This window comes from Austrofundulus limnaeus, unplaced genomic scaffold (assembly GCF_001266775.1).
Source record: "Austrofundulus limnaeus strain Quisiro unplaced genomic scaffold, Austrofundulus_limnaeus-1.0 Scaffold49, whole genome shotgun sequence".
In the NCBI taxonomy this organism is placed as follows: Eukaryota; Metazoa; Chordata; class Actinopteri; order Cyprinodontiformes; family Rivulidae; genus Austrofundulus; species Austrofundulus limnaeus.
In genome coordinates this window covers 2264627-2292548 of record NW_013952451.1, presented here as the reverse complement: position 1 = coordinate 2292548, position 27922 = coordinate 2264627, and the positions used below count along the sequence as shown (strand labels likewise).

General features: G+C 38.6%; 2 protein-coding genes across 2 annotated transcripts in view; both read left to right on the top strand.

Moving 5' to 3' along the window:
- The window catches only part of LOC106517522 (synaptic vesicle glycoprotein 2C), a 29133-nt gene extending 20015 nt beyond the window's left edge, over positions 1-9118 (top strand). The window contains exons 5-13 of the mRNA XM_014008407.1: positions 2341-2474; positions 2876-2965; positions 3497-3607; positions 3703-3791; positions 4100-4264; positions 4415-4548; positions 4737-4943; positions 5050-5209; positions 5945-9118. Coding sequence (XP_013863861.1) covers positions 2341-2474; positions 2876-2965; positions 3497-3607; positions 3703-3791; positions 4100-4264; positions 4415-4548; positions 4737-4943; positions 5050-5209; positions 5945-6128 — 1274 coding nt within the window. The 3' untranslated portion in view covers positions 6129-9118. The remainder of the gene's footprint in view (positions 1-2340; positions 2475-2875; positions 2966-3496; positions 3608-3702; positions 3792-4099; positions 4265-4414; positions 4549-4736; positions 4944-5049; positions 5210-5944) is intronic.
- Positions 9119-9445: 327 nt separating this feature from the next.
- Positions 9446-27922, top strand: part of iqgap2 (IQ motif containing GTPase activating protein 2) — a gene marked incomplete in the record, with an annotated part of 33870 nt that continues 15393 nt past the window's right edge. The window contains 14 exon segments of the mRNA XM_014008405.1: positions 9446-9704; positions 12002-12101; positions 18872-19028; positions 19867-19944; positions 20241-20317; positions 22067-22134; positions 23583-23696; positions 23791-23969; positions 24608-24695; positions 24895-25058; positions 25869-25956; positions 26544-26707; positions 26853-27013; positions 27277-27401. Coding sequence (XP_013863859.1) covers positions 9659-9704; positions 12002-12101; positions 18872-19028; positions 19867-19944; positions 20241-20317; positions 22067-22134; positions 23583-23696; positions 23791-23969; positions 24608-24695; positions 24895-25058; positions 25869-25956; positions 26544-26707; positions 26853-27013; positions 27277-27401 — 1609 coding nt within the window.

The window sequence follows — 27922 nt, the reverse complement described above, 5'->3', positions numbered from 1 at the left end:
TCCATCCATCCATCCATCCATCCATCCATCCATCCATCCATCCATCCATCCATCCATCTATCCATCCATCCATCCATCTGCTACGTTTCTTCGTCCATCTTCCTCAGCCTGTGGTGGCTGACTCACTCGTCCATAAGCTCAGTCAATTACGAGCATAATTCCTCTAATGAGATTGCTCGTGCTACGCATAAAACACTAACCCTTCATGACAGGGAGTCATGGTACATTTAAGAAATTCACTGCTGAACAACTCCCTATATTTTTTATCATTGCTACTCTGTTTCAGTCCTTGTGCAAATCTTGCAGTCACTCTGAACTTCCACATGACTCAAGGGTGAAAACCGGAACTATTGTTTTTTTTTTTCTTTTGGGCTACTAGAGAGCTGCTAACCCACATAGCTGTTGGTTTCTGTCTTCTCCTTTGACACATTTTTCTCCTTATTACTTTTTAACTAACCTTTAGCATCACAGCTCTATAAAAAATGATGGATTATATAGTAAAACCAGTTCTCACCTCTGTAGTTGTCAGAGTTGATGTTTAGTCCAGTCTTTGACAGGAGTCTCTAACTCTACAGTTGTGTCCACAGAGTTGATTCTGCATTTTTTTTGTCAAAGGTTTTTATCTAGTTTGCTGGTAAAATAGTCCGAAGATCAGCAGGTTAGATATTGAAGGCCTATCAGTGTCATCGAGTTCACGCAATGCCTTCATAGAGTGAGCTGCAAGTTGATTTCCACTCACTCAGTAAACAGTATCTCCAATACAGGGAGCGTTAATGCCAGAAAAAGGAACATCTTCTGCTTTTCTTAAAGGATTGTAAAGAAAAAAGCCAAATTTCCACATCTTATATTTGGCTTTTGCATCCTGCCTCCTGTAGATAGGCTCTTTTTCGTATCCTATTTTCTCATATTTTGTGTAGTGAGAGCTCACTTTCAGCAGGAAAGTCTTCTGTGACGGATATGTGAGAAACAACTGTAGAAGTACTAAAGTATAGTTATAGTCGGCACTTTACTTCTGAGGGTATGTAGTTGCTGATTTGTATTTTCTTTCATATTTCATGTGATCATTATTAAAAAAACAGTTCTAAGTGAATGTAATAACCATAAATACAGCACTCCCAGTGTTGTTGTTTTTACCATCATGCTAATTTTTTGTGTTTTTTGGTTTTGTATTATAATACTTGCACCAGATCCCCACGACCTTTGATAATAACTGTTTTTAGCAGCTATCAAAGCTGGATTTTAATATGCCGTAGGATTAATTCCAAAACAGCCGTTTCCCGGCAAAACCATTAGCATTAACCCCCTCCCAACCCTGTGGCTCCCCTCCCACGCACGTTGATGGATAATGGTGCTGTATTCCCTTTGGAGCAGTATCTCCATGAGGCACGAACTGTGGAGAGACGTGGGAGGTCACGACGAGCGTGACAGCCCATTTTGGTGCATCCTGTGCAAAATTTTTCAAAAGTGAAGCCACTTCGAGTTCACACAGAAGTACACTTTCTTGCTTTTGTTATTTGAATCTTAGGTTTCTTTTTAGTTTTCGCAGAAAAAAGGCCCCAATTAGAAAAACAAACATAAAAGTCACGACTGAATTAAAAGTGTTTCTTCCATATTTTTCTTACATTTCATGTCAGTCTTTGACTTTTGCGTCAAAGAAAGAATCATTTGCAGCCATTTTCTTTGCTCTGGTTAAACTAAGTGATCTCTGTTAGAGACATGCATGATGTATAATTTTACGTTTGTGCAATTGTGTGTTTGTGGGTGAGAGTGGGAGAAAATGCCAAATAGAAAAACCCGTATGTGGTAATCCTTATTATTTATGTCTGTGCTGTTTTCTCTCCAGCTGCTGACGTTGCCACACGTTTCCTTTTTTCATGCAGGCTCGTGTGCTTTTACAATACGTGCACGCTACAATGATTAATGAGTCTGAAAGAGTGCCTGTGGGCTGAGATCAGGTGCAACAAGGTTTAAGTTAGCTGGAAACACTCAATTCTTTTCCTACACATTCAATTAACCCGTCCGTGTGTACTTTTCTCTGCTTCCTCTGCAGAGCCATTCATCTCGGAGCTCGTACATCAGACTGAGAGCTGCCGTTTCAACGCCATCTTTTATTCACAGGCTGTTTTTATTAGCCGGATGTTTCCCACTCACTAGAACTACGAATCGAAGGGGCGACTGCTTGAAAGCTCAGTCCAATTTTTAAACCGCTTTTAATATCAGAGCTGAAAACACAACATTTCTAATAAATTGTGACTAAGAATCAAAGTACATCATCATTTGTTTGTTTGCTTCCCCTTCCTCTTTAATGACCAGATTGTTGCTGTTTGAAACATTTTTCAGGCTGGAGCTTCAGTATGGGTTCAGCGTACCAGTTTCACAGCTGGAGGGTTTTTGTCGTCGTTTGTGCCCTGCCGTGTGTGTGTGCTGTGGTGGCGCTTACCTTCATGCCAGAAAGTCCCAGATACTACCTTGAGGTGAGACGTCGTTCAGACTAAACCTGCTGCTTCAGTCATACCGTATTTACAACAATAGCCTCTCATGTTGCCTTGATTTTTAAACTTTGCATATTTTCTCAAGCAGATGTTTGATCAAGTGAGAGCAGAGTGAGGGATGCAAAACTTTTGAGACAGGGCTTTCTTTGTGCTTGGAAGCACACACGTGTGGATATCCACGGCAGTAGGTTGTGCTGCTGGAGAATAAGTACCCTTTGAAGTAAAAATGAGTCACCACAGTCGTGACTCTCATCATGAAGAAATCAAAGGACCATTTTCATGGAAAACAGTCGCGGATGTCAAGTTGTCGTGGCGAGGCCGGTCCCACTAATGTCTCTCATTCTTTGCTGTCCCCCCACCCCATTTACTCGCTTTCCTTTCAGGTGGGGAAGCACGACGAAGCCTGGATGATCCTCAAACAGATCCACGACACCAACATGCGAGCACGTGGGCAGCCGGAGAAAGTCTTCACCGTGAGTGTTTGTTCCTGAAGTTCCACAGACTTGGCAGGGTTTTCTCGAAGCTTAAGGAAGCAAAGAGGCTTATATGCTGCCGCCACTGGGACAGGTTGATTTTTTCCTGTTTTTTTTTTACCATGAAGGATCATGTCTGAAGTAGGATGGGGTCTGAACGCAGTTTTGTGTCATTCAGACTTATTTTGCTGCGTGAGCTGCATTTTGGAAAAGCCTATTAGTAAAGAGATGTTTCTTGAAATAAATCTATGCAGCATACTCCCTCAGTTGGCCGTTGCTGTTAATGTTTATTGTAATTGATGCTATATTAATATATACACAGTTTATGCTCAGCAAACACACATTTGGTTAAGAAAATCAATCTGAACATTTGGTGTAATGCAAACAAGTAGAAATGTTTTATAAACTGATAGCATTCTTACACACTGATATGGCTTTTTTAGATTTTTGCTTCATAAATTTTGAGCAATGCAAAAGAATTCACTAGACTCTGGTTTTGTAAAACAAACAAGATATTCTTTAATCTAACAGGTAAACAGGATTAAAATCCCCAGACAGCTGGACGAACTGGTTGAAATGGAGTCAGAATCTGGAAACCCTGTTTCAAAGGTTTTCTTTAGGATAAAGGCTGAAATACACGGGGTAAATATTTGTCTTGTTTATGATCATCATTTTGTTTCTGTTGCCTTATTTTGAATTTTTTATTATAAACAAGCTCTCCCTCCTTTTTTTTTTAGATCTATCTGAACCTTATGAAGTGCTTCAGCTACCCTATGCAAGAAAACACGATGCGCCTGGCCATCGTGTGGTTAACGCTGTCATTCGGGTGAATTTGTCCTCCGATGTCATTTTTTATGAACAAACCAGACAAGGGTCTTTGCTCAGATAATGGCTCCAGGAGTAGTGCTCACAGCCACATTACATTTCTGTTATCTTGATCTCTACACTGTATAAAAGCTGCATGGTCTTGAGATCAATCCCAGGCTGTGGATCAATACTGTTGCATTCAAGTGTGCAGAGATAGGAGGAGAGAATAAGAGAGGAACCATTGATGCCTACTGGTTTACAATGTGCCTGTTTGTCTCTCTCTGCGCACTGTTGTGTCACATGTTGATTATGATTGTGTGGTTGCAGGTATTATGGTCTGTCCGTCTGGTTCCCTGATGTCATCAAGCACCTCCAGGCAGATGAATATGCCTCCAAAGTGAAAATCCACAACAACGARCGGATTGAAGGCTTCACCTTTAACTTCACTCTGGAGAACCAGATTCACAAAAATGGCCTTTTCGTTCACGACCAGTAAGATAGTTGTGCACAAGATACAGATCTAAACACTGTAGCCGAAAATCACACTGTCCTTTCATCTGAATATGACAGTAATGTATCAGTATGCTGTGCAAATATGGAGGCAAACATCATAACAACCATAACATTATTGCTCTCTCTCAGATTCATCAACATGAAGCTAAAGTCCGTCACATTCGTCGACTCAACATTTCGTAATTGTTACTTTGACGATGTAACATCAGTGGGCTCCTCCTTCAGGAACTGTACTTTTATTGATTCGTTCTTCTTTAACACGGGTAAGAAATTTGAATTAAATAATATTAAAAACAGTTCAGATTCTCCCCAACAAACCGTTCCCAAAACTAAATTTCATTTAATGCTAATCAAGACATAAATCTGTTTTCAATTACTCTTTCTGAAAAAAAAAAAAAGATTTTCACATCATCAGACATCATATTTATTCTTTTGTCCATTCTGTCTGCAGACATTGATGACTCCAAGCTGATCGAAGGCACTGAGGTGATTAACAGCACTTTCACCCACAACAAGACAGGATGCCAGATGACATTTGATGACGACTACAGCGCCTACTGGGTTTACTTCATCAACTTCCTCGGCACACTGGCTGTTCTCCCTGGCAACATCGTCTCAGCACTTCTCATGGACAAAATCGGGCGTCTTTCCATGCTGGGTAGGAAAGAAAATAAAAAAAGGATTTATAGTCAAGTTTATTCATTGTGAAAACAAACTGTTCTGATACAGTGATAACCGTGGTTTTGTTTGTGCAYGTCCATCAGGTGGCTCCATGATTCTATCAGGCATAAGCTGTTTCTTCTTGTGGTTTGGCACCAGCGAGTCCATGATGATTTTCATGTTGTGCCTTTACAACGGCCTGAGCATTTCTGCCTGGAACTCCCTGGATGTGGTCACAACAGAGTCTTTCCCTACTGTCCGGAGGTAAGGGGACGAACATGAAGGGCGTATTTGCTGACATATGCAAGTTGTAATAAAATAAAAAAATATACATTTATCAACCTCTACACAGAGTGAGTGGATACAGTTTGGTAAGGTTTCTGCCCATGTCTGTGTGCATGCATTGGTTTGTCTGTATGATAGCAAAATACCTAATGCAAGGGTGGGAAATCCTTGAAAGCCATTATACTGCAGGTTTTAAATGTTTCTCTGCTTCAACACACCTGATTTGAATGATGGGTGATTACCAAGCTTCTGCAGAACTTGGAAGAGGTGATTAAATCACTGCATCAGGTGTGTTGGAGCAGAAAAACAAGTAAAACATGCAGGATATCGGCCCTTGATGACCAGGGTTGCCCAACCCTGATCTAAGGAAACACTAGATGGATTTTGATGGACCGCTTTGAAATTAAACCTGTCACCGACAACTGTTTAACTGTCGGAGTCAATCCAGTTCAAGGTGGCTGCTGCAGCTATAATCAACATACATAATTCAAGGATTCAAGGATTAAAAAGGTTTATTGAAATATGATTTCCAAACAAGACGAAGTCAAGTGTACCATAATGTGGAATGTGCAAAATGGATAATCAAATATGTCTAAAAGGTGCAAATATGCTAGATGTCCTGTTAAGAGCAGAGACATTCAGTTAGGACATAAAAGGAAGCACGTGAAATGCAATTCTTCATCTCTTTTTATGTCCTGATGTTTACCTCTCCAGGGGAACAGGCTTTGGGTTCTGCAATGCTTTGTGTAAGCTGGCTGCAGTCATGGGGAACCTGTTTTTCGGCTCTCTCGTCGGCATCACCAAGGCCGTCCCTATTCTCATGGCCTCAGCGGTGCTCGTTGGAGGAGGCTTAGTCGGACTGCGGTTGCCTGACACCCGGACCAATGTCCTCATGTAACACAATCGATGATCACCGATAACCAGCGGGTATAAATGACTTCATTCCAACAACATGAGGGATTAGAGTGAGGAGTGCAAAAGGCTTGCWTCTTTCATATCTTGCACCAATAGACATCAGTACACCCTCATGGAAAAACAGCGTGGGTATTTGCCTCAAATACTTTTAGCTGGTTGCAGCCCTTCAGCTTCAGTCATAACCTTACACAGGAACACAACGTGGCGGAGGCTTTTAATATTGATACGGTCTTATTAAGATGAGCCAGATGGGGAGAAACGGGGAAAAACAAGCTGTAATGAGCACAACCAACCTGCTGTGTGACAACGCAGGGAATACATGATCAGACAGAGCAGACTCACTGACAGCTGGTTTTCCCGCGAGACCCCCAGACAGAGCACGGCTACATTCATGCAGAAAGTCACCACCACACTGWAACAAACAGATAATAAAATTAAAGTATTAGGTAAATCTACATGTGCAAACACTCATGTTTTTCCATCCCTGCTGTAGTTTGCTGCATGACGTTTGCTCRGACATCTGTAAACCTTTCAAAGTAGATCATTCATATGAGACCAAGCCCTTTGCATTACCCATCCAAACTTGAACTGAAAAGGCCATATTGTTAAAAAAGAAAAAAAAAAGTTTTTTCTTGTATAACTGTGCGTGATGTTGAATCTGAGGATCCTTATTTCCCCAGAATGAAATTTTGAGCGATAATATGCTGTTTTTGTCCAAATATAGATATTTTTCCTTCTTTCAGTGTCAAATTGTCTGTGATGAGCTCTCCTCCTTCAGCTCTATGTAGAAAACTGCTTCCTTAAAAAAAAAAAAAAATTAAAATATAAATAGATATACATATTCAATGGCCTTTCTTAATGTGCCTCTCCTTGACTGGAGCCAGTCTGTCCATAGTCATGTGCTGTCCAAAGGTTACACCAAACTAAACATGAAGAAGAAATGAAACAAAAGGTATATAATATACTAATATAGCAAATACAGAATAAYAAATGAGATTTTTTTGTTATATGTGTAAAATGTTGCCCATAGCTTGTGAATTTATTCATTTTGTGTAAATCGTTATTTTGTCAAATTTTATTTTGAAAGATTTTTGCAAGTGAGTTTTAATATGTTAAAAAAATACYATTTGCTTATTGATCCATTTCATCCTGATATATCTAGGTCAAGGGTCACCAACATAATTTGCTTAAGACTCGATGTTTTTTTAGCACTTGTTACGAGGGCTGAAAAGAGAAAATAAAGTMTAAATTGTTATATGAGGCCTATTGACAGGTTTATAGTTACGTTACATTTAACTGAGCCTTTTCATGTTAATCATATTTAACATGCTAACTTTCTTGTAAAATTCACAGGCAATTTTCAGAAAAATTACAATGTTTGTTATTCGTGACTCGTAGTTGCTCCTGGTTCTGATTGGTGGGATATTGGTGGTTGAGGTTTTTCTATGGATTCGGCCATTTGTAGAAAACAAGAAGATATTTTTTTGTTCACTGCCAGGAAAGAAAAAAAAAATCACATTCTCTGAGCTTTAAATAAAATTTTAATTGACCCGCCCCTACTTCTCCTCCCCATGCCCAGTGGCCAGATGTACACCCTCTGTGGGCCACCTTTGGCCCAAGGGCCACCATTTGGTGATCTCCGATCTAGGTATTTATGCATTACATTAGTAGTTGTGAGACCAAAAATAATTTTAACTGATGATTTTATCAGAATTTATTCTTAAATATATGACTTTTAAGAGTCAAATTATTTTATTATAAAAACATTATTTCTTATTTTTAAACACATGATAGCAATGAAATTATAATAATAATCATAAAATGATCATGTTKCTTTTTTCACAGTGCTAAATGTCCAGAGGTTTAATAATAAATTGTGATGATTCATTATCTCTCAGTCTGGTTCAATTTGTGTTAACAGACTGCATTTTTCTGCATTGTTTTTGCTGTATTTTTCATTATTCCTCTGAATTTGTGGAGTCTATGACTTTTATTTAATTTTATTAACCCTAAACTGCAGCTGATTTACTCTACTCAAAACAAATGAACAAAACAACTGCATTAGATGTTTGCATTAATTTCCTCGGACCTTAAGCTTTTCCTGAAAAAAGTGTAGAATCGCTTTGAAGAAAAGGCTGTGATGTATGTGGTGCTACTCCTCAGCAGATGTTTTTCTATCCTCTGATTTAGTATTTTGAACCTGATGTCGCCCAGCACTGCTGACTGCTGTCTGTAGCACGAACAGGAGAGACCTGCTTCGTCTGGGTTTGTAAAAACCACTGAGGCAGTTTAACTGTTTTAGAGAGGATTGACATGTTTGAGGTGTTTCATGTACATGTACTGTATTTTTGTGTGTGCTTGTGCAAAAGAGGCATACAGAGAGTATTGTATGTGTGTACGAGTATCCACATGGACATATAAATGTAAATATTGTATAAATATTGAAGCTGATAAAAGTAAACTTTTTGGTTAAATGTGAACAAGCTGTTTCCACGTCACCTGAACTGTCTGAGTGATTTCATCTGTCCCGTGTYGCTTCTGCGTCCTTTGATTTCACCTGCTGCTGTTTTCTGTGTATGTGTGCGAATACACTTGCATGTGTGTCAGAAAACTGAAATTATTTTGTGATTACATTTGTGTTTCTGTATACTTTTCCTGCAGAAAGTGGCAATATTAAGATGTTGGTTGAGGAAAAAAAATGCGAATGTACTACACTTGTGGGTTTTGTTAATCCATTTCCCGTTTGTGGTCAAAAGTTTGTGAATGATGAAGTTGTAAAACCTTTCGTGGAAGAGCCTGCCAATGAAAGGGATGACTGACTTGTGTTTTCAGAAGTGCAAATGTGTGATAGTTTGTGAAAAAACATTTGCCAAGCGGCGCCCCGTGTATGACATCAGACATTCAGAAACTGCAGACTGATCTGCTCTTCCAACAAATGCAGTAAAAAATAAARGTTATGTTCTCTAGCAAAAATATTCTGGACTTTTATTTTCCATAAAAAACATTTTTTTTGACATTTTAAATAAAATAGTCTTTCTATTACACTTAAAAATTGCATAACTGTACTCACTTTTCGAAGTGTTACAAATAAAGAAAATTTTATTTTGTTCCCTAGCTAATATCTTTAGACAAAGTTTATTTAAAAAATTGCTCTGACTCATGTGGGTGCAGTACCGGGTGATGACCAGCAGGTGGTGCTAAGTGTCAACAGTCGCCGTTCTGTCACTCAGTCATTTTCATGTCAGCGGTGGAGGTGCAGATAACGCCAACGAGAGGCACTTTGGTCAGGAGTCACGCGTGCAAACGAAGTGCACACCATGGGGGATGTCTGCGACAACTCACAGCTGGCACTTTCATGAAACTTTCGGAAACTGTTTTACTTCGCTCGAACAGTTATCATAGTGTTCATATTAATAATACATCCTGAGAGGCGCGGCTCGCCGCTGTTTGAAGGTTAGTTAGCTCGGTGCCTGAMGTTTAACACGACTTCACAAGTGGAGGAAACGAGGCAGGATGTACCATGAAGAAACCAAAGCGTTACAGAAGCCACACTATGGAAGTAAGTAACTTGTGTATGTATATAATTGGCGTCTTTACGAGTTAAAGTTAAGGTTTGCGTGACGGTGTGTGTGACWCCGGATGAACTCTGGCTGCCATCGCTGATTTCAGATGAGCAGCAGGTGGTTCTCCTGCACCTGGAAACATGTTTTACAGCAGAATAAACCTGCTTTACATATCACTTCTGATGTGAGCTGAGGCAGAGTGAATACACTGGAAATAATCCGGGGCTTTTAAAAGTAAAACAAACTCGTCTTCAATCAAACAGGTGTCCCTAAACGCACCACGGTGGAGTGGTTTTATCTGTTTATTTGACTGAAAGCTAACATGCCTTCATGTCTACACACACTGTTTTTTTCACTCTTAGATTAATCATTACCTTTTGGATTTTTTACTGAAATCCTAAACTGACTGTCAAGAATGTAACTGAGCAAACTGATAAAGTTTTTTAAGTCACAAAGTGCAGTGTTGTAACACTGAGGATCAATTGTCAGAAGGCCTGCTCTTTTAATTATTTATTTATTTTAGTTTTATATTCATCAACTCACTGCTTCTCTACATGCAGTTATGGTTTCTTTGAAAAAAAAAAAAAAAAAAGTGGGTTTTGGATTTTAGCCGGAATGAAACTAATGAAAATGTAAAACCAGTTCTGTAGTTGTACACCCCCTCCATAACCAAAAATAAGTCACATAAAAAAAAAAATATATAAAAAAAAACCTCCTTGCAGGTAAACAAAAACGTGAGTCATTATTCTCACAGAGAGCGTACAGCTCCACTTGAGTGATCCTGTGACACACAAAAGCAACAAACCCATCCTGATAGTTAAATATAACAGTTAGCTCAGCGGTGCAGACAGGCTCTTCCAGGAAGTGAGTGAGTGAGTGAGTCTGTGGAGGTTGTTCATGATGACTGCTCTGGGGCCGCTGCCTCAGAGATGAGCATTCATCTATGTCTTCATCCTTTGTCAGCACATCTGGGGCTCTTGGATGGCCAGATAGAAAGCTGATGTTGCTGTGAAACATCTCAGCCAAGYGATGGGACAGCTGTGTTTTGGCTCTGCCTCTTGTTCCATGTGAGGATTGTAATGTCAAGCCTCTGCAGAGACTTGGAGAACGGATGTTTCTGCAGGTGACTGGTTCAGGCTGACCACTTGAGCTCCAGATTGTCAAGAGTTTATTTCCCCCTCAGGTCTACAGTACTTATTTCAGACACATCGTATTTAGAATTGAAATAAACCCAATATGGACACGGGGTAATGCAAAACAAGCACGCAGAGTACTTAAAYGCAAATTTGAATGTTTGACTCTGCTGAAGGGCGGATGAACGAAAAGTACACAAAGGAATTTTTTGTTCTATTTAAGAAGCCTAAAAACCATGTTGTTTCCTCTGAAGCCCTGTCCACTCTGCCTTACTGTCAGAGGCACAAACTCTGTTTAAAAAAAGTCTCTGGGTTTGTGATCGTCCCTTCAGTCAGCCAGAAATAAAGAGTTCTGATTGGATTAGAGTGGAGGTGYATGGAGGGCGAGGGGGGATGATCTCATTAAGCTACAGGTAAAGGCCAACTCTCAGCAGAAGTCACTTCAGCATGGAGTGCAGCTCCTAATGTAAATAGATTCTGTTCTAATCTTAAACTACGTGCTCTGGACGTAATGAATATTTGAGAAGAAAATCCACCTGAATAAAGCGTRCACACTAGATGTTTATGTCAGTATTTCCTCTTTTTGGTTGTTGCAACATTTTCTTTTTATTTGAGTGCAACAACCAAAAAGACTAAATTACACAATATTCTGTTGTGCACCAGTACCACCTCCCTATTTCTATAAAAGCTATTTGCACATGAAGTGTTCTGTGTTGAATCCAAATAACCTAGCCCAGTTTAATAAAACAATCAAGTTTCAAGTTTATTTTATTTATATAGCGCCAAGTCACAACATACACTGTCTCAGGGCACTGTACATAAAAAAGAATAATCCAACGAAGAAACCAGTAGGCTGCGTTGAATCACTTCATCACAGTCTCCCATCCTGAGCAAACKGTGGAGAGGAAAAACTCCCTGCTAATCAGGAAGAAACCTCCAGCAGAACCAGGCTCAGGACAGGAGACCATCTGCCTCGACCGGCTGGTTGAGGGACAGGAAAGAGACACAGATAAACACAGAAGAACTGGTCCGGGACCAGTTCTTCTGTGTTTATCGCTCTATAACTTTTAGTTATGTACCATTTAGATTTTCAGAAAGCAGGACCTACTGCAGAATTGCTTCAAATAATGTTACTGCTTACGTCTGCTTCCTTTGTGCAGCCATCGAGGATGACGAGAGGCTGTCGGCGGAGGAGATGGATGAGAGGAGGCGACAGAACATCGCCTACGAGTACCTGTGTCACCTGGAGGAGGCCAAACGGTACGAAAGAAAGAAAAGATGGGCTTAATCGCAAACGGAAATTAGCCGCTTCATTTTATTCCTTCGTCACCATGTTCGGCGTGTAGAAAATATGCGAGGTGTACTCTTTTGTTTGTTTAATCTTTAACTGTGTGTTTAATGAGTGTTGGTGCAGGGAGCGGTTGAGAAACACAAGGGCAGTGAAAGGGATGTAAAGATCAGTAGAAACACAACGCTGTGTGATCAAACAGCAGCGTGAARCTGGATGCTGGATCACTGTCTGAGAATGTCACAGAGCTGGAAGCATTAATGAAAACACACGGGATTAAGTGAGTGAGTTTCAGAGCTGCTGAAAGAGTGGCCCTCACTCAGCCTTCAGTTGAAATCACGTAGAAAGTGCAGATTACCACAACCGTGTTATTCTAAGAAGGTCATAAATCTCATGTGCCCTCATGAGGCACCTGAGCAAGATCTAAACCACTTCCTGTCTTCTTCACGATCCTGCTGCACAGGCAGGAACAGGAAGTGAACGCATGCATATTCTAATGCTCTGATTTTTGTCACACACCCATTTGGTCACCATTCCCCCCTGAGGATTAAATTTTTTTCCAACAATTGTGCAGTCAACCCTATTTTCATGTTTTTTTTCTGTCTGCTTACCTTTCCTTACAGATGGTTTGTCTGCTGAACTTGCACTCTGATTTAGTGAGGACTGGCTGACCTACATTATCTGCTTGTGTCGCAGGATAGTTAAGAGTTTACGAGGGCTAAATTGAGCAGATTCACACATCCATCACAATCACTTMTAGATTATGACACTTTTTTATGGAATGCTGATAAAACTGTAGCTGAAGGCTGAGCTTTGCAGAAGCTGTTCATGAAAAGAGTCTGGTGAAATATAGAATAATCACTTTATATTCTTTACTTTCAGGCTCTGGCTTCTTATTTCCTGCCAGGTCTGCTGACTTTTCCTCGTTTCTGTAAATTGTGGACTGGAACCTGTGTTCTGTGACATGGGTAGAGTTAAATTAGGATTAAAATAGACTTCTAACACACATGTAAGCCACAGCAAGCAGGGGATTAGGTTCAGGTCTCAGAAGTCAGCGGCCTGTGCTATAAAACAGGATTTATAGTTGGGAGGGTAATTTTGCCATGGTAACCTATGCTGAGCAGTCAGTTCTCTKGGGAATTTTATTGACTTGTAGCTGAAGGGATCAGTGGCGCCTCCAGAATTTTTATTATTTTTTAATGGGGTGGCCATGTGGCTGATGATCCTGGTGTGGCACACCGAAACCAAAAGCCAGAACAGAATTTCAGAAATTCTGTTATGCTGCTGTTGTAAAACAGTGATTTGTAAACTTTGGAAATTTGAAAGAGAAGGAATGACCTCTCTTAAGGAGCTGGTGCCCATCGTCCCAAGTCACCGTGTGAGAAACGGGGTACACACTGAACATGTCAGGAGTTCATTACAGAGCCACACAGATACAACCATTCACCCTTTCACTCACACATAAAGTTACCATTTAACCTAAAATGCATGTTTTGGGTCTGTGAGAGGAAGCTACATATAATAYACAATTAACATTGAATTTATTCTGTCAGAGAGTTTATTACAGATCAGAWTGGACAGGTTCAAACCCAAAAGAACAAACGGCTAGTTATAAAAATCTATAAATTTGACACTGAAATTCAGATTTACAGGTTTAAAGAAACTACTAATRTCCTGACTAAATATCCTCGATGAGAGAACAACTAAAGCTGCTCTTCCGAGGATTTAACAAGCCTGGAGCTAGAGTAAAGTCAGAGTAGTTCAGAAATGAACGTAGTTTCAAACCAGTTTAAAAATAATCTATTATGGGATGCCAACAGAGAGATTTTAACAAGGGTTAATACTGTGTGCGTGCTTTTCTCACAGTTTAGGAGTCTATCTGCAGAATGTCTTATCAGCTGAAGAGTCTGGGTGATATTTCATTACAAAGAGTTCCAGTAATGCATCCTTGAAGTGATTAAGGTTTTGATAACTTGCTTTCATATCTTTGTATGAAAAAGTGGTTGTGACTTACTGAAGAAATATCTCTTAAACAGTGGGAAAAAGCATTTGAATAGATGTGAAAGTACTGCCGGGTTCACACGGCAAGAGAATTGTGCAGGTTTTTGACTTGATTTTGCCCTTCTAACAATCTTAAGGATGCTCCAATTATCATGWTGGCTATAAAGATAATCTTAGGAGACGTTCCTGCTGTGTGTGGTGTGTTAAGTGATGTAGTCGGCTCACAAGGACGTCTGGACCGCACCGACCTCAAACCGGGTATATTCAACATGTTGGATAGTCTTGGCCGATATTCCAACGTGTTTGATGTTCCCCGAGGACAAACAAGCACCTAGCGTGTTGAATGTGACGTGCAGCCAATCAGAAAGCAAGGTGACATAAACACGGAGGGGTATCCTAAATGCAGAAGACAAAAAAACTGCCATGGATCACCAGAAAGTGCTGGACGTTGAAGATGTCTTTTTGAATCTTTATTTTTTTTTGTTTGGTTAAAATAATCCACATGCTACGGCCAGTGCTTCTCCTTCATCTGCAAAGTTTATTTACTCTGAACTCACATTTGATCTCGAGATGTCTCACGAGATTTCCCGTCTGAATGTTCGTGTGTGGTGATGCACTTTACTGTAGCTGCGTTTCCATTGACCATGAAAATGCGCAAATTAGAATTTCGAAAATTAATTTGCTCAATGGAAACACGTCAGTTTCGAAAAAAATTACATTTTTCGACAAAAAAGTTTTTGCGCTAGGATGAGGTGGTTTTTTGGCCGTATCGAAATTGGTGTTTTTCGCTATACTGCAATGAAAACACTTTTTTCGCATCACGGGAGTTATGTGATCAACAACCGGCTGTTTCTACTGGTGAAAAAGATGATGACGAAGACGATAACAGGAAGTAGAAATGGTAGTAAAATCACCAAAGTAGTAAAATAAAGTAGTAAACGCACTTACAGTATCCCAAAAACACAGCATACTTTGCCACTCCCAAGTAGGGGCTTGTCGCTGGAAAACCTCGATAAAAGATGTCGACGTCTCCTCTGATGGCTGATGATGAGCGCTAGTGTCGTGGTAGCAATATGCTATGTGTTTACATCCATGGCCGCCATGTTTGTAATGACTTATCGCAAGAACAAACGTATTCACGATTGACTTTAATAGCATTTCTTACTTAATGGAAACACTGCAGTTGCGAAACTGTGTTTTTGACATTAACAGAATATCGACAGAGTTTTGCGCACATTTGCAATGGAAACGCAGCTTGTGTAGCTGTGCACCACACACTGGACCAAATCTGTTATATCTGTGAATTTTTTTATCTTCATGTGCGGGGTCTCTCAGTCTTTGAAAATCATCTGACAGTTTTAAAATCTTGCCCTGTGAACCAGGCATAAACGGCATCTTGAGCAGCTGGTGTTGGCAAACGGCTACTAGTCGATTATTGTAATTTCAGGCTACTTTACTTCTGAAATGTGGGTCATATGTTATATTATAAATTAGCCTTGATTTTTGTTATTCAGAAAAATGTCTTTATTCTTTTAAGGGGTTAGATCTTCATCTTTTGTAAACAGATGCTGTCATTCGATTGACCCCCTCCTCCCTGACGGACCACACATGCTCAATCATAGAGAAGGAGACTTTGTACTTTCACTGAAAAGTAAACAACTGTTGATTTACTTTTGGGGCCTTTTCTTTGATGGAAACCTTTGGACTCTTTTAGTTTTAGCATAGTTTTTTTCCCCATGCTGAACACTTTAAGTACCTCACACTCAATGTTTTGCTTGGGACACACAATTGTGCCCATTGTTTGTGATCTTGGGACATTTTTGCTCATAGTTTGTTTATTTTAGGATCTAATACAATTCTTGCCACTTCAGTTCAAGACTAAAGTAGTAAAATAGTTGTTCCTGCCTCCTTATTTTTTATCAGGTCTGAAAGGGCTTGCCACATCTTCACCATTTGGCCATTTTTCTCAGAATGTAGGTTTGTTGCCCTCTATTCATTCTGTTTAAACAAAAACAAGTTGGACATTTATTTACATGTTGGTTCAGTGAATGTTGTCCTAAATTTGTCTCAGCTGGTTAGTTCTTTGCTTAGTCTTTGTGGGGAAAAAAGTCCTGATTTATTTAAATGTGAAATCTGAGTGGTCTTTTCTTTATAAAGCACATCATGTGGTGAGCAAAGATTGCCACTTGATGCAAGGTCCTCAGGCTGTAAACCCCAAGGCGTACACACAAGCTCATGACCAGCATGACGAAGCTGCATGACGCAAACTTCCAAAACACAGAAATACTGCTTCTGACAGCAGAAGAGGAGCTGTTTACTTATAACAGTTTAATGTGGGATTAACCATTCTCCAAAAAGCTGTATTTTGTTTACTGCTGTGGGTCACAGGTTGGACAATTACAGGAAGGACTTCTTTTCTTTTCTTTTTTTTTTTTTGGAAGGATATAAACACACGAACAAGTTTGTCCTGCTTCAGGAGACAAGTCCTTTGTTTGAAGTACAGGAAGTGAAGTTTCACAGGAGAACTATGTAACCCATGGTCCCAAACTGTATTTTCTTATACTTAAATAAATAAATAAATAAATAAATAATCACCTATCATTTGCAATTTATCTCTGTTAATGTTTTATTTATTTCTGTAGAAGATATGATTAACCAATATCTTTTAGTTTTTACGTTATTAGCACTAGACTATTTTTTATGAATTTTGTGATAGTTTTGGAGTCATTCCAAATATAGGGTGACATTTCATATCAGGAAAACCTTTGCATAAATGTTACTCATCCATCCCAAACACCATTTAAGAAGCAAAAAGATTTGAGTTCTTCTCTCTAATTGTTGGTTCTGTATTCTGAATGATCCATCACACCAGTTGTCATAAGTAACTGTGCTAATGCTTCATTCCTCAGGGGGCTTAATCTACACAGCACTTTGACGTCGCTCACTGTGCTTTAATGTGCTGCTGACACATGTTTTGCTAAACTGGATCCTTTGAGCACTAAGCCTTAATTAACCTAAACAAGGTGTCGTGTGTGTGTGTGTGTGTGTGTGTGTGTGTGTGTGTGTGTGTGTGTACGAGGGAAGGTTTTATTGCTGTTTGCTAAGAGTGAAAGGAGTTAGGATCTGCTGGTATCAGTGCAATGTAAGTTGAATTGCTGGGCTTCAATTGATCTTTTTTATTCTGTAGAATTCCGTTTCAGTGTAATAAGAAACAGTAATAACTCACACAAACCTTTTTGACATTGTTTTTCATGCTGTCTTGAGTGCTGTAAGCTGAAATAACACTGTCTGCAGCCTCCTTTCTAAAGCATGCTGGACTCCATGTGGGTGTTGTCTGTAACGGTGCCCGTTTCCATCACACTGAAGGACCTCTTCAAGTCTCGTTTAACCTCTTGTGTTAAATGAATAAATTATAATTTGGCTCTGTGTAAAACGGGGATTTCTTATTTATAGAATTAAAATGACACCACATGTAATCTGACTAGATTTGAGCTGATTTTTTAGTGTTTTATGATGAGTTTGCTTTGTGTTCTCGTATTAAACATTTTCAGTTTCATTTTAATTTGAAAGGACGGCATGTGTAGGGAAACCCGAGAGCAACATGCTGGCTACCGGCAAGCATTCATGCACCAAATATCTTTGCCCTGTTATGTGTAGAKATCAGATAGCAGAGTAAATAGACTAGTAACAAACCAGCATTGTTGGAAAAAAGTAGAGGAATTCAGTGCTCCCAGTGATTTWTCTCAAAGAGCATACTTAAATGAAATAAGCGTCAAGCACATTTTTTGGTAGTTTGTTATCCTGACAGCAACTTCTTTTGTTTTTATGCATTTTTTAAATGTTTGCTCAGGATTTCTATTAAATTTATAAGAAGCAGTTTTTATTTAAAGGGATCCATGATTATTTGTAACATTAGACTTTATTTAATAAATATATATTTTAACTGTAAAATAAAGACCGTAAAAATACTCTAGGATGTTAATTTTTTATCATTTTTTAAACTAAAAGTTTAAAATTTTATTACACGGACAGGGCCATTTTATTTACGCACAAAGCATTCTGGGTTAATGATGACGTGGATAGGTCCTCAGTGTGACGCAGCTATATCCACCCTGAAGGTTAATCTTGGACAATATCTGAYGATCGACTCTTTTAAATGAAACCAGAGAGCGTTGACAGAGAGGAGAAGGTAGAAATGACTCAGCCTGTAACTGAAAATATGGATGGGGGACCTCCGTTTAGCTTCTTTGTCGTGCTAGCACTGAGCTAATACATATAAGGCAAATATAACATCAGTGCTAGCACAAAGGCTAACAGGCTAAGCTGAGGTTCTTCTTCCATGAAGCAGTTCTGTTGTCCTCCATCCATATTTTCAGTTACAGGCTGAGTCATTTCTACCTTCTCCTCTCTGTCAACGCTCTCTGGTTTCATTTAAAAGTGTAGATCGTCAGATATTGTCCAAGATTAACCTTCAGGGTGGATACAGCTCGCTCACACTGAGGACCTATGCATGTCATCATTTACCCAGAATGCTTTGTGTGTAAATAAAAAGGCTCTGTCCGTGTTAAAATACATTTTAAAAAATTTACAAAACTAATCAGCCTACAGTATTTTCACAGTCTTTATTTTACAGTTAAAATAAATGTTTTTCGTATAAAGTCAAATGTTACAACTTATCAGGGATCCCTTTAAAGTACTTATTTAAAGTTCCTTCCTCATCTTTGGTACTTTGTGTTTCCAGGTGGATGGAGGCCTGCTTGGAGGAGGATTTGCCCGCTACCACAGAGCTGGAGGAGGGACTTAGAAACGGCGTTTATCTGGGAAAACTTGCCAATTTTTTTGCCCCCAAACTGGTGTCCGCAAAAAAAATTTACGACCGAGAYCAGGCTCGTTATAAGGTAAACCCTCCTTCCGCTGCATTTGGATTACGTCAGTTTTCTGATTTTTCAGGCACTTCCTAACAGTTAAAATCAGTTTTATACAGGAAAACATGAACTGCTGCAGACCAGTGTTTGGCCACACTACATTAAGCTGTTCTGCTGAAACAGTAATGTAGAAAAACTGTTTTAGTTGGACCATTAATATCGTTTACTTTGGACAGATTTTACATAGTCTTTGTAAGACTATTACATGATAGAATAAAGTAAATAAAAGATTTGTAGCTATTATTGTTTTTCTTAAGGAAGCTGAGATCCTTCAATGTCTGCAGCAAGATGCTGCAGATCTTCTACAAGTCTGTTGTTGAGAGCGTCATCTCTTCTGCCATCATCTGTTGGGGCAGCASCATCAGAGCCAGGGACCTAAAAAGGCTMAACAACCTGATAAAGAAGGCTGGTTCTGTTCTGGGGACGACTGTGGAATCTCTGGAGATGATGGTGCAAAGAAGGATTTTACATAAAATCAAGAACATTGTGGACAACCCTGACCATCCTCTTCATCAGACTGTCATAGAAAGACAGTGTCTTCAGTCGGAGGCTTCTTCAACTTCGCTGTAATACAGACCGCTACAGAAGATCTTTCCTGCCCACAGCCATCAGCATCTACAATAAGTTTTTAGTTAAATGAGTTACAACAACACCTAATTTCCCTCTGGGATCAATAAAGTATTTTTGAATTTTGAATTGAATTGAATTTGATCAGTTTAGCATGTTTTCTACCTGCATTGCCTGATTTATTCAACAGTTTTTTTTATAATTATAAGGCAACATTTGTTTCTGTACTTCTGTTTACCTTCAGAGCAAAGGGCTGCACTTCAGGCATACTGACAACACAGTGCAGTGGCTCAGGGCCATGGAGTCAGTGGGCCTCCCCAAGGTAATTTTAAGCAGGAAAAACATCAAAAACATGTTTTTCCTATTTGATACCATAATATATACSAGAGGTTTAAGTTCAGTAGTGGTCACAGGTTATGCAGCTCTGTGAAAATTATGTATAAATGTTGTCTATGTCTGGGATTTTGTTGCTTTGTTTAGATGTTTAACATTTTTTTGTAACATCTCAAACTTCTGCTKGTTAAATTTAAGTTAAATGTTGTGAGTAGAGTTCTCCTATTGCATCTGATTAAAGAGTAAGATAGCACATAAAAAAACTTTTATGGTTTCTTCTTTCAGATATTCTATCCAGAAACAACAGATGTGTATGACCGCAAAAACATGCCAAAGGTGGTTTACTGCATACATGCTCTGAGGTAAGACTGCAGAGATTACAGATGTAAAGATGGATTTATCACTATCTTCATGCYTTTTTGTTTTCTGATGCCTTTAAATTGAGTATCTTGTAATTTTGACCAAATGCGTTTCAAAAGTGACTTCCCCAACATTGGCTGAATTTGATTTAAAAAAAAAAAAATCAGTTTTATGAACCAGAGCAGATTCAGATMATTACGTTGCACTTTTTTGTGTAAATATTTACTGCCACTGTGTTACCCTTTTGGTTAAATAAAATGATTTTCCCTTTACTTTGTGATTATGTCTGACAAGGTCACACACACACCATTTCAACCTGAATCTTTTCCTTTTTCACGTCAAAAGCAGAAACAGTGGYGGTACATGAAATGAAATAGAAACTGAAAGTGAAAACATGTTTTTTTTCTGCTCTGGTAGACCAGTGAAAGTACTTCTTGTGAAACAGGCCTTTTGTGATTTGTGGGAAATGGGTTTTACACCAGCCCACATGTAGGTTTTTGTAGCTATAATCAGCTTCTTTAAAAATTCATGCAGAAATTGAATTATTCTTCCAACTTTGTGTTAAATTTGCTTTAAAACTGCAAACCCTGGACCCACCTAGTCAAGCTACGAAACAGTTATTTGCAGATTTTGCTACTCGATATTGATAGCTTTTTTACAAATATAAATAGCTGCGTTTGCTTTCAGTTTGTGAACATTTTCACAGTTGTATATTTGAACTGATCTTCACGTGAGGCCTGTGGTTATTTAATTTAGATAGCTGTGACTGAGTTGTAGAGTAAACTTTTGTCTCTTCCGCATGCAGTCATCCAAATGCAGATTTAGGGAGTGGTTATGTGAGCTGCCTGGATTGTTTTCTCTGCTGTCGTGTTTTGGTCTGGTCCTGGGAGATTTGATTTCCTTCCCTGCTTATGCACACACGTGCACTTCCTTCCTGCAAGTCCCACAAAGCGAAGGGGCAAAGAAAAGCAATAGATGCTTCTTCACACAGACTGGTCAAAAAAAAAAGAACTAAAAAAAAAACTAAAATGAAGAAGTGTCACTGAGGAAATGAAATGACGTATGTTTAGAATCTACCGTGAGTCCTGCTGTAAAGATGTAGGAGAGTAACGTTGAATATAAGGTAGGGTCATCCATTATCGGATCAGATGTTGTTGCTCTAACTTTGCCAAAGTGGAACCCCTGCTGCTTGTTTTTTAACTCCCTTCATTAACCTGAGTCAGCTGTTACTATCAGTATCTCAGCCTTAATCATCTGCCTGCGTGTCAAAACATTCCTCACTGTGTAAGCAAATTTCAAATGGTTGATTGAAGCCCCCTGTGTCCCAAGGACAGAGTGCATCTTGTGTTTACTCCCACTGTGTGACCAAAAGGGCAGGCTAGCCAGCACCCGTCAAGCTACGACTCCTCTAGTTGGAGTTTTACTGATGCCAGTCCTCCAGAAATATCTATAATTCATCAATGCCTGTCAGGTACTTGCAAGTTGATGTAAGTTTAATGAAGTTTCCAGTCACCTGGTTGTTGAATCCATTGCTCATTGGTGGACTGAGTCTACTGGTGAGGTAGCCCGCTGTGTAATCTGAGCTAATACTACCCTCATGTGGTGTAAAGGGAGGGTAGGTTTTAGTAGCAATAACAAGCATGAGAGAAAGTCTAAACTGTTTCAGTTTCACTTTTACTTATAGGTTCTAGTTATAAAGATCATAATTCTTTTTTTAATGAAACTTATGTCATTTATATTTTTTTTTCCAGCTTGTACTTGTACAAACTTGGTATTGCACCACAGATTCAGGACCTGCTGGGGAAAGTGGATTTTACAGGTAAACGTTGTGAAAATCAGCACCTGTTGATAACATATGCTGTTTCACAAAAGCACATAAGTTTCATGAAAAGTAAACAGCAGATAAACAAACAAGATATCATTGATATTAGGACAAATGATGCCCTGGGGTTTGTTGCTGTTCAGATGTTGATTCAACCTTGTGTGCAAATAATGAGACTCTATTCAGAGATAATCTTCTACATTCTGGGACTTAATTGAAAAACATAAATTATAGTGTATGTGCTTTCAAGCAGATAAGGAGAATTTGTTTAAACAGCTTGTCACTTTTAGAGATTTATAATAACCATACTGATTTTCTCTGCAGCCATTCAAATGGAAAAGAAGATGCAAACTAAGCTTTCAAGCTTTTAACTTTAATCAAGTTTTTAAATACTCATAAAAATGTTTGTTTTTATTGATGGGAATTAAATTTTATTTATCTTGGCAGAAATATAACGGAGAGCTGCCCTTTGTTTGCAGAGATATTTGGCAAAAATAAAATGGTGATTAAAAGGTTTTATTTAAGAAGGATTATTAAAGATGCAATAAAAAATGTGCAATATGATAAAATAGTGTTCAGTACAAAAATACTGTACTTGTGCAAAGCATTTGATAGTGACATTGATTTACCATCTACATTTAAAACTTACTATAGGGATCACCAAGACAATACCAGCTATTATTACCAAATGACATTAATTAAAGAAGGAATTAATTTGTAAGTGTACTCTATAAAGATTTCTATGAAATTTTAAGGTAAAAGTTGAGGTTGATTCTTCAAAGTAGGCAAAAACGTAAGATGGTGTGCAAATTTTATTTTATTTTTTTCTCAATCTGGACTTATTCAACAGTTTGGAATGACAAAATAAAAATGTTAAGGCACAGAAAAAGCATCAATACAAAATATTGTAAAATATTTGATGCCATTTTATCAGAAATCCAGGTTTTTGTGCATCTTTTAAAATTTGTTCTCAAAACAGAAAGGGGTTAGTAATTTTCACAGGCAGTTAAATTGTAAAAAATATGACTACTTTTACTTGCTCCCCCGGGTGCCCTCAATGGCAGCCCCCTGCTCCACACCTGTGGGAGCTTGGTGGTCTGGCGTATAACAATCGACAACTCTTTATGCGAGTTCACTTGCTGCGGCTATCCCTGGTGWAGGGATCAGCTTTAAGACCAAAACATTAGCGTTGTAACTGTTGGATAAAACATTTTGCATGTTGGTGCGCACATTCAAATCTTGTATTTTATCATTTGAATTTTATATGAGAGCCTAAAGGGCAGACATGACTTTAGGGAAATCAAAAAAGTTTTGACTAAAAAATTAAAAAAAGTTTGACAATAAAACTACAAAARGAAACTAATATCTACTAAATGCACAATGTTTTACTTTTTGCTGTCATGTTAAAGATTTTACTCTGACATTTATAAATGTCTGCCCTGCAGAGGAAGAGATCAGTAATATGAGGAGTGAACTGGAGAAGTATGGTATTCAGATGCCAGCTTTCAGTAAAATTGGAGGCATCTTGGCCAATGAACTCTCAGTGGATGAAGCTGCTTGTAAGTCCTGGTGTTTTACATACATTTATTCTGATAGAATGTTTTTTTTTTGTCTTTTTGTCCAACAATATCCTGTTTAAACTTCTTCTTGTAGTGCATGCTGCTGTGATTGCCATCAATGAGGCAATAGAGAAAGGTCAGGCTTCTGCAACAATGGCAGCACTAAAAAACCCAAATGCAATGTTGAAGAAACCTCAGGAAGCCCTGGCCCAGGAGTACCAGGATACACTGAGCCAGGCCAAGACTCGGAAGCGAGWTCAGTCCTCGGGCAGGGTAGGAAGCCTCATTTTTCATTACGTTCTACACTTTCACGCAAATGTTTAGAACTGCAATTTTAAATCAAGACTGTGATGGGAATTGGTGTAAAAATTGACATCAGATAATTTGTTTTGCAGTATTATTTAACGACCTCATCACATGGCCTTTTCATGTAATGGACCTGTAGTTTTAAAATAATTATTATGCCTGGGTTTCCCCAGGCATTGCTGATGTTTATTCATTTATGTTTAGCCTAAAGTGATAACGCTGACCATAAATGACAAAGCACTATAATCATTTTGGGGACAGTTGCGTAATTTATAAATTAGATTTTAAAAGGCAAAGTTTGTCAGCTTAACTTGAGTAGGGTTCTTTATTACTGCAGTGGAATAACCACATGCCACAAGCCCTGCCAGCACATTCCAGTCACTGCAGAGTCAGCTGTATTTACCAGACTTCAGACCTCCACACGGCCTGGCATCTCTCCTCCCATTCTCTTCACAAATACTGTCCAAACAGGAGCCGTCCATTTTCATCACATTGAGATGTGATGTGTGAAATCAGCAGCCCCCCTGCAGCTGTGTTGATCTAGTGCGTGCTCTCTGAAAAAAGTCATATAAATGTAAATTATAATTTGTGTCATTGTCTACTAGCGTTCCTCCGTTGCTACAGAAGAAAGGGATGTTTATGAGGAGCTACTGACGCAACAGGAAATCCAGAGGAGCATTGACCTTGTCAACAGTAAGGATGCATTCATGATTTCCCAAAGCACAGCTGTTCACTTAGAATATTTACAGAACATTTATAAAAGTCTCTTTAGCTAGCCAAATAAATAAATAAATAGAAAGGATTATATTTGCTTTGTTTTAGTTTTCGTCTGAGTGGAAGTATAACTTCTGTATGATTCAGTGATGTTTGTCTGGGTTTTCCTCGTCTCCAGCCCTGGCAGCAGTAAAACAAGTGAATCAAGCTGTGTTGAACCAAGATGAAGCAGCTCTGCTGGTTGCACTCAGACTTGAAGCTCTGGCCTTGTTTGGTGTCCAAGAGACAAATTGTCACTGGTATCTGGAGCATTTCACAAACTGCAGTCAACATAAATCCAAGGTATAGTGAAATGGAAGTGGTTTGCTTAATAGTTTGAGTTCCAAGAAAATGGATATATTTTTTTAGAATCTGATAGCTATGTTTTTATTCATTTTTTTCTCATTTTCATTTATGTGGATTGCTACTGAGATGGATCATAGTTGGCAACTCGCACCAATCAGCTGCAATATTAAAGCCAAAGAGTGCAATGTTTTGTTGATGTTCACGTTGAAGTTACTTTGGACATGCAGCTCATTATAAACATTGTAGATCAATCAGACCCTCTTTTGATGAAGATACTGAGTCAAATTAGTTTTAACCCACCTACGGTACAGATTGAAATTTACCAGGAGCACTTTGAGCAACGTGATAAACAGTCAAAATGTTGACATGACTGCCAAATTTTATTTATCCAAAAATGATGAAGGCTGTGAACTGAGCTTGTGCCACACAAACTTTATATTTCCACCATGAGAACACAAATGTGTTAAAAATGTTCTGGTTCCAGACACCACAGGATTTCCCACAAAGGTGATGGGTCAAAGTTGTCCAGTGAACTTAAAGCAGAGATGCTCAGTACTTTATATTTTATACCAACCAGTCACTATACAGCATTTAAACACATTTTAAGCTCCCATTTTAAACTCTGTATAATTTGTCATATTTTAAATTGCTTTAATAGGAATGTGTTGCTGAGTTGCTCACACTAAAAATTGTAAAAAAAGAAGCGTGTATAAATAAAAAAAAACTGGTAAAATACCTTTTGTGAATTACACTTTTGAAGCAAACTGAACGATAATGGGGACTTATTGGTATTTCACTGCTCCACAGGACGGAGGGAAGGCTACAATGTTGGACAAAGAGGAGATTCAGGGAATTGTCAGCTCTTGTAACGACTTTGCTGAGGCAGAAAAACGAAGTAAGCACCAACTGAACTTATATGCATGCATGATAAATACAGAAAATAATTTCTAATACTAGGTGGGATTGGGCAAAATTGTATTGTRTGCAGTTAATCTTCAGAAAAACTGTCAACAATTTATATTTTCCACTTTGCAATTAGTGCACTTAGTGTCACAAGAAGACATACTTTTAATGTGCAGTGCACTATTATCAAGCGTGCCTATGAGCCCGTAGTATATTGCATTACTGAAGATCTGCTGCCAGTTAAGATGGCGATAAAGTTGGGTTTCAATTCACAGCTTACCTGTTAAAATGAAAAAGTTAGTTTGATGGTTTGTCAGTATAGTTTTAGAAAACAGGGTGACTGATTTAGAGTAAAACACATGCAAAGTGCAATTGTCATCTATTAATTGTCTTATTAATCATTATTTGCTAACTATCACAATTATTCGTGATTACCGTACTATTTTTGCCAATATTGCCAACTTCTGCTACTAAGTACTGTTTCTAATAAGCATTAAGTGTGTATGTAAAAACATTATAAACCCTGGTTTGAGCGAATTTTTGAAAAAAAAAAAGACTAAAAAATAACCTACTCAACAGAACTTGAAGCAGTTGCACGGATCAATACAGCCATTCGTCTTGGAAATGCTGTGGAGACCGTAGAGGAGCTGACCAAGCCTGAGGCACAGCTGCCAATCGTTTACCAAACTGCTGCCAGTCTTTACCAGAGTGAACTTTTCAGTTTGCAGCTACAAGGACCACGGGTGAGATGCTGTGCTTCAGATTTTAGCCATACTAGCATATACATCCCAAGACATGGTTGTTTTAATTATTTCGTTTTATTTTAATTTTTTTAAATCAGAAGCACTATAAATTGCGTTTGAATGCGTTTTACTTTTTATTTATTAGACTGGATTGAGTCATGAGGAACTCAGTGTAGCTGTGGAGATGCTGTCAGCTGTAGCGGTGCTGAATGAGGTGCTGGACACAAAGGACCCTCAGGCCGTTATCGAGCAGCTAACGGGTTCTCCTCTGGGTTTTACCAACATAGACCATGACAACCTGAACAGGTAAGGTTGATGTAGGACAGAGGGCTGGAATGGACAGCTGAAAAGGAAATGGTGTTGAAATGAACAAGTGTGTGCTGAGTGTAACTGGTCAACATGTTTAGGCATATTTTGTCATACATTGTGAAATGTGATCTTCTCTGGAGCTGATACCTTGTTTGCCTGCTTTTATTCTTTTGTTCTTGCTTAATGGATTATACAATATGTTTTTAGTAAACCATTTCGATGAACTTTATATTAAAGAGCTGTTTGATCTTTTTCTTCAGATATGCCGACATGCTCATAGAAGAGCGAGCTGAGACTCTCACCAAAGGTCAGGAGTTTCTCACTTGGAATGATGTTCAGAAATGCATCGATACTGTAAACATCCAGGTCCATGAAGAACACGAGCGTAAGGCCATTTTACACATTTTTGGCTGAAACATGCTTTATCCTGTGCAAAAATAAATTCTTATCAGTGAAACATGTTACTAAGCCTTCACTTCCCAAATTAACTCTTTCTGTGTTGGGGTGCAACAATACATGTACCCGTATCGAACAGTGCTTTAGGTTCAGTACACACTTGCATCGAACAATACAGATTTTTAAAATTTACTTTATCAACTTGTCTTCTGAAGATGCTCTGTGTTAAAGGATCAGTGGATCTGTGTTCGACTACTCCACCTAGGCTGCATTTTTGAGCGCAGATCCACTGACAAACTTGCTGTTTCAGCAACAGTTAATTTAAAAACTGTACTTTTGAGGTTAAACAAATGTTCATAATTAATTTAAATAAATTACAAGTTAAAAGGGGCATGGAAATTTATCTTTTGTATCGAAAAAAAATATCGAACCGTGAGACTATAGTATCGAACCGAACCGAATCATGAATTTTCTGTATCGTTGCACCCCTAATATATATATATATATATA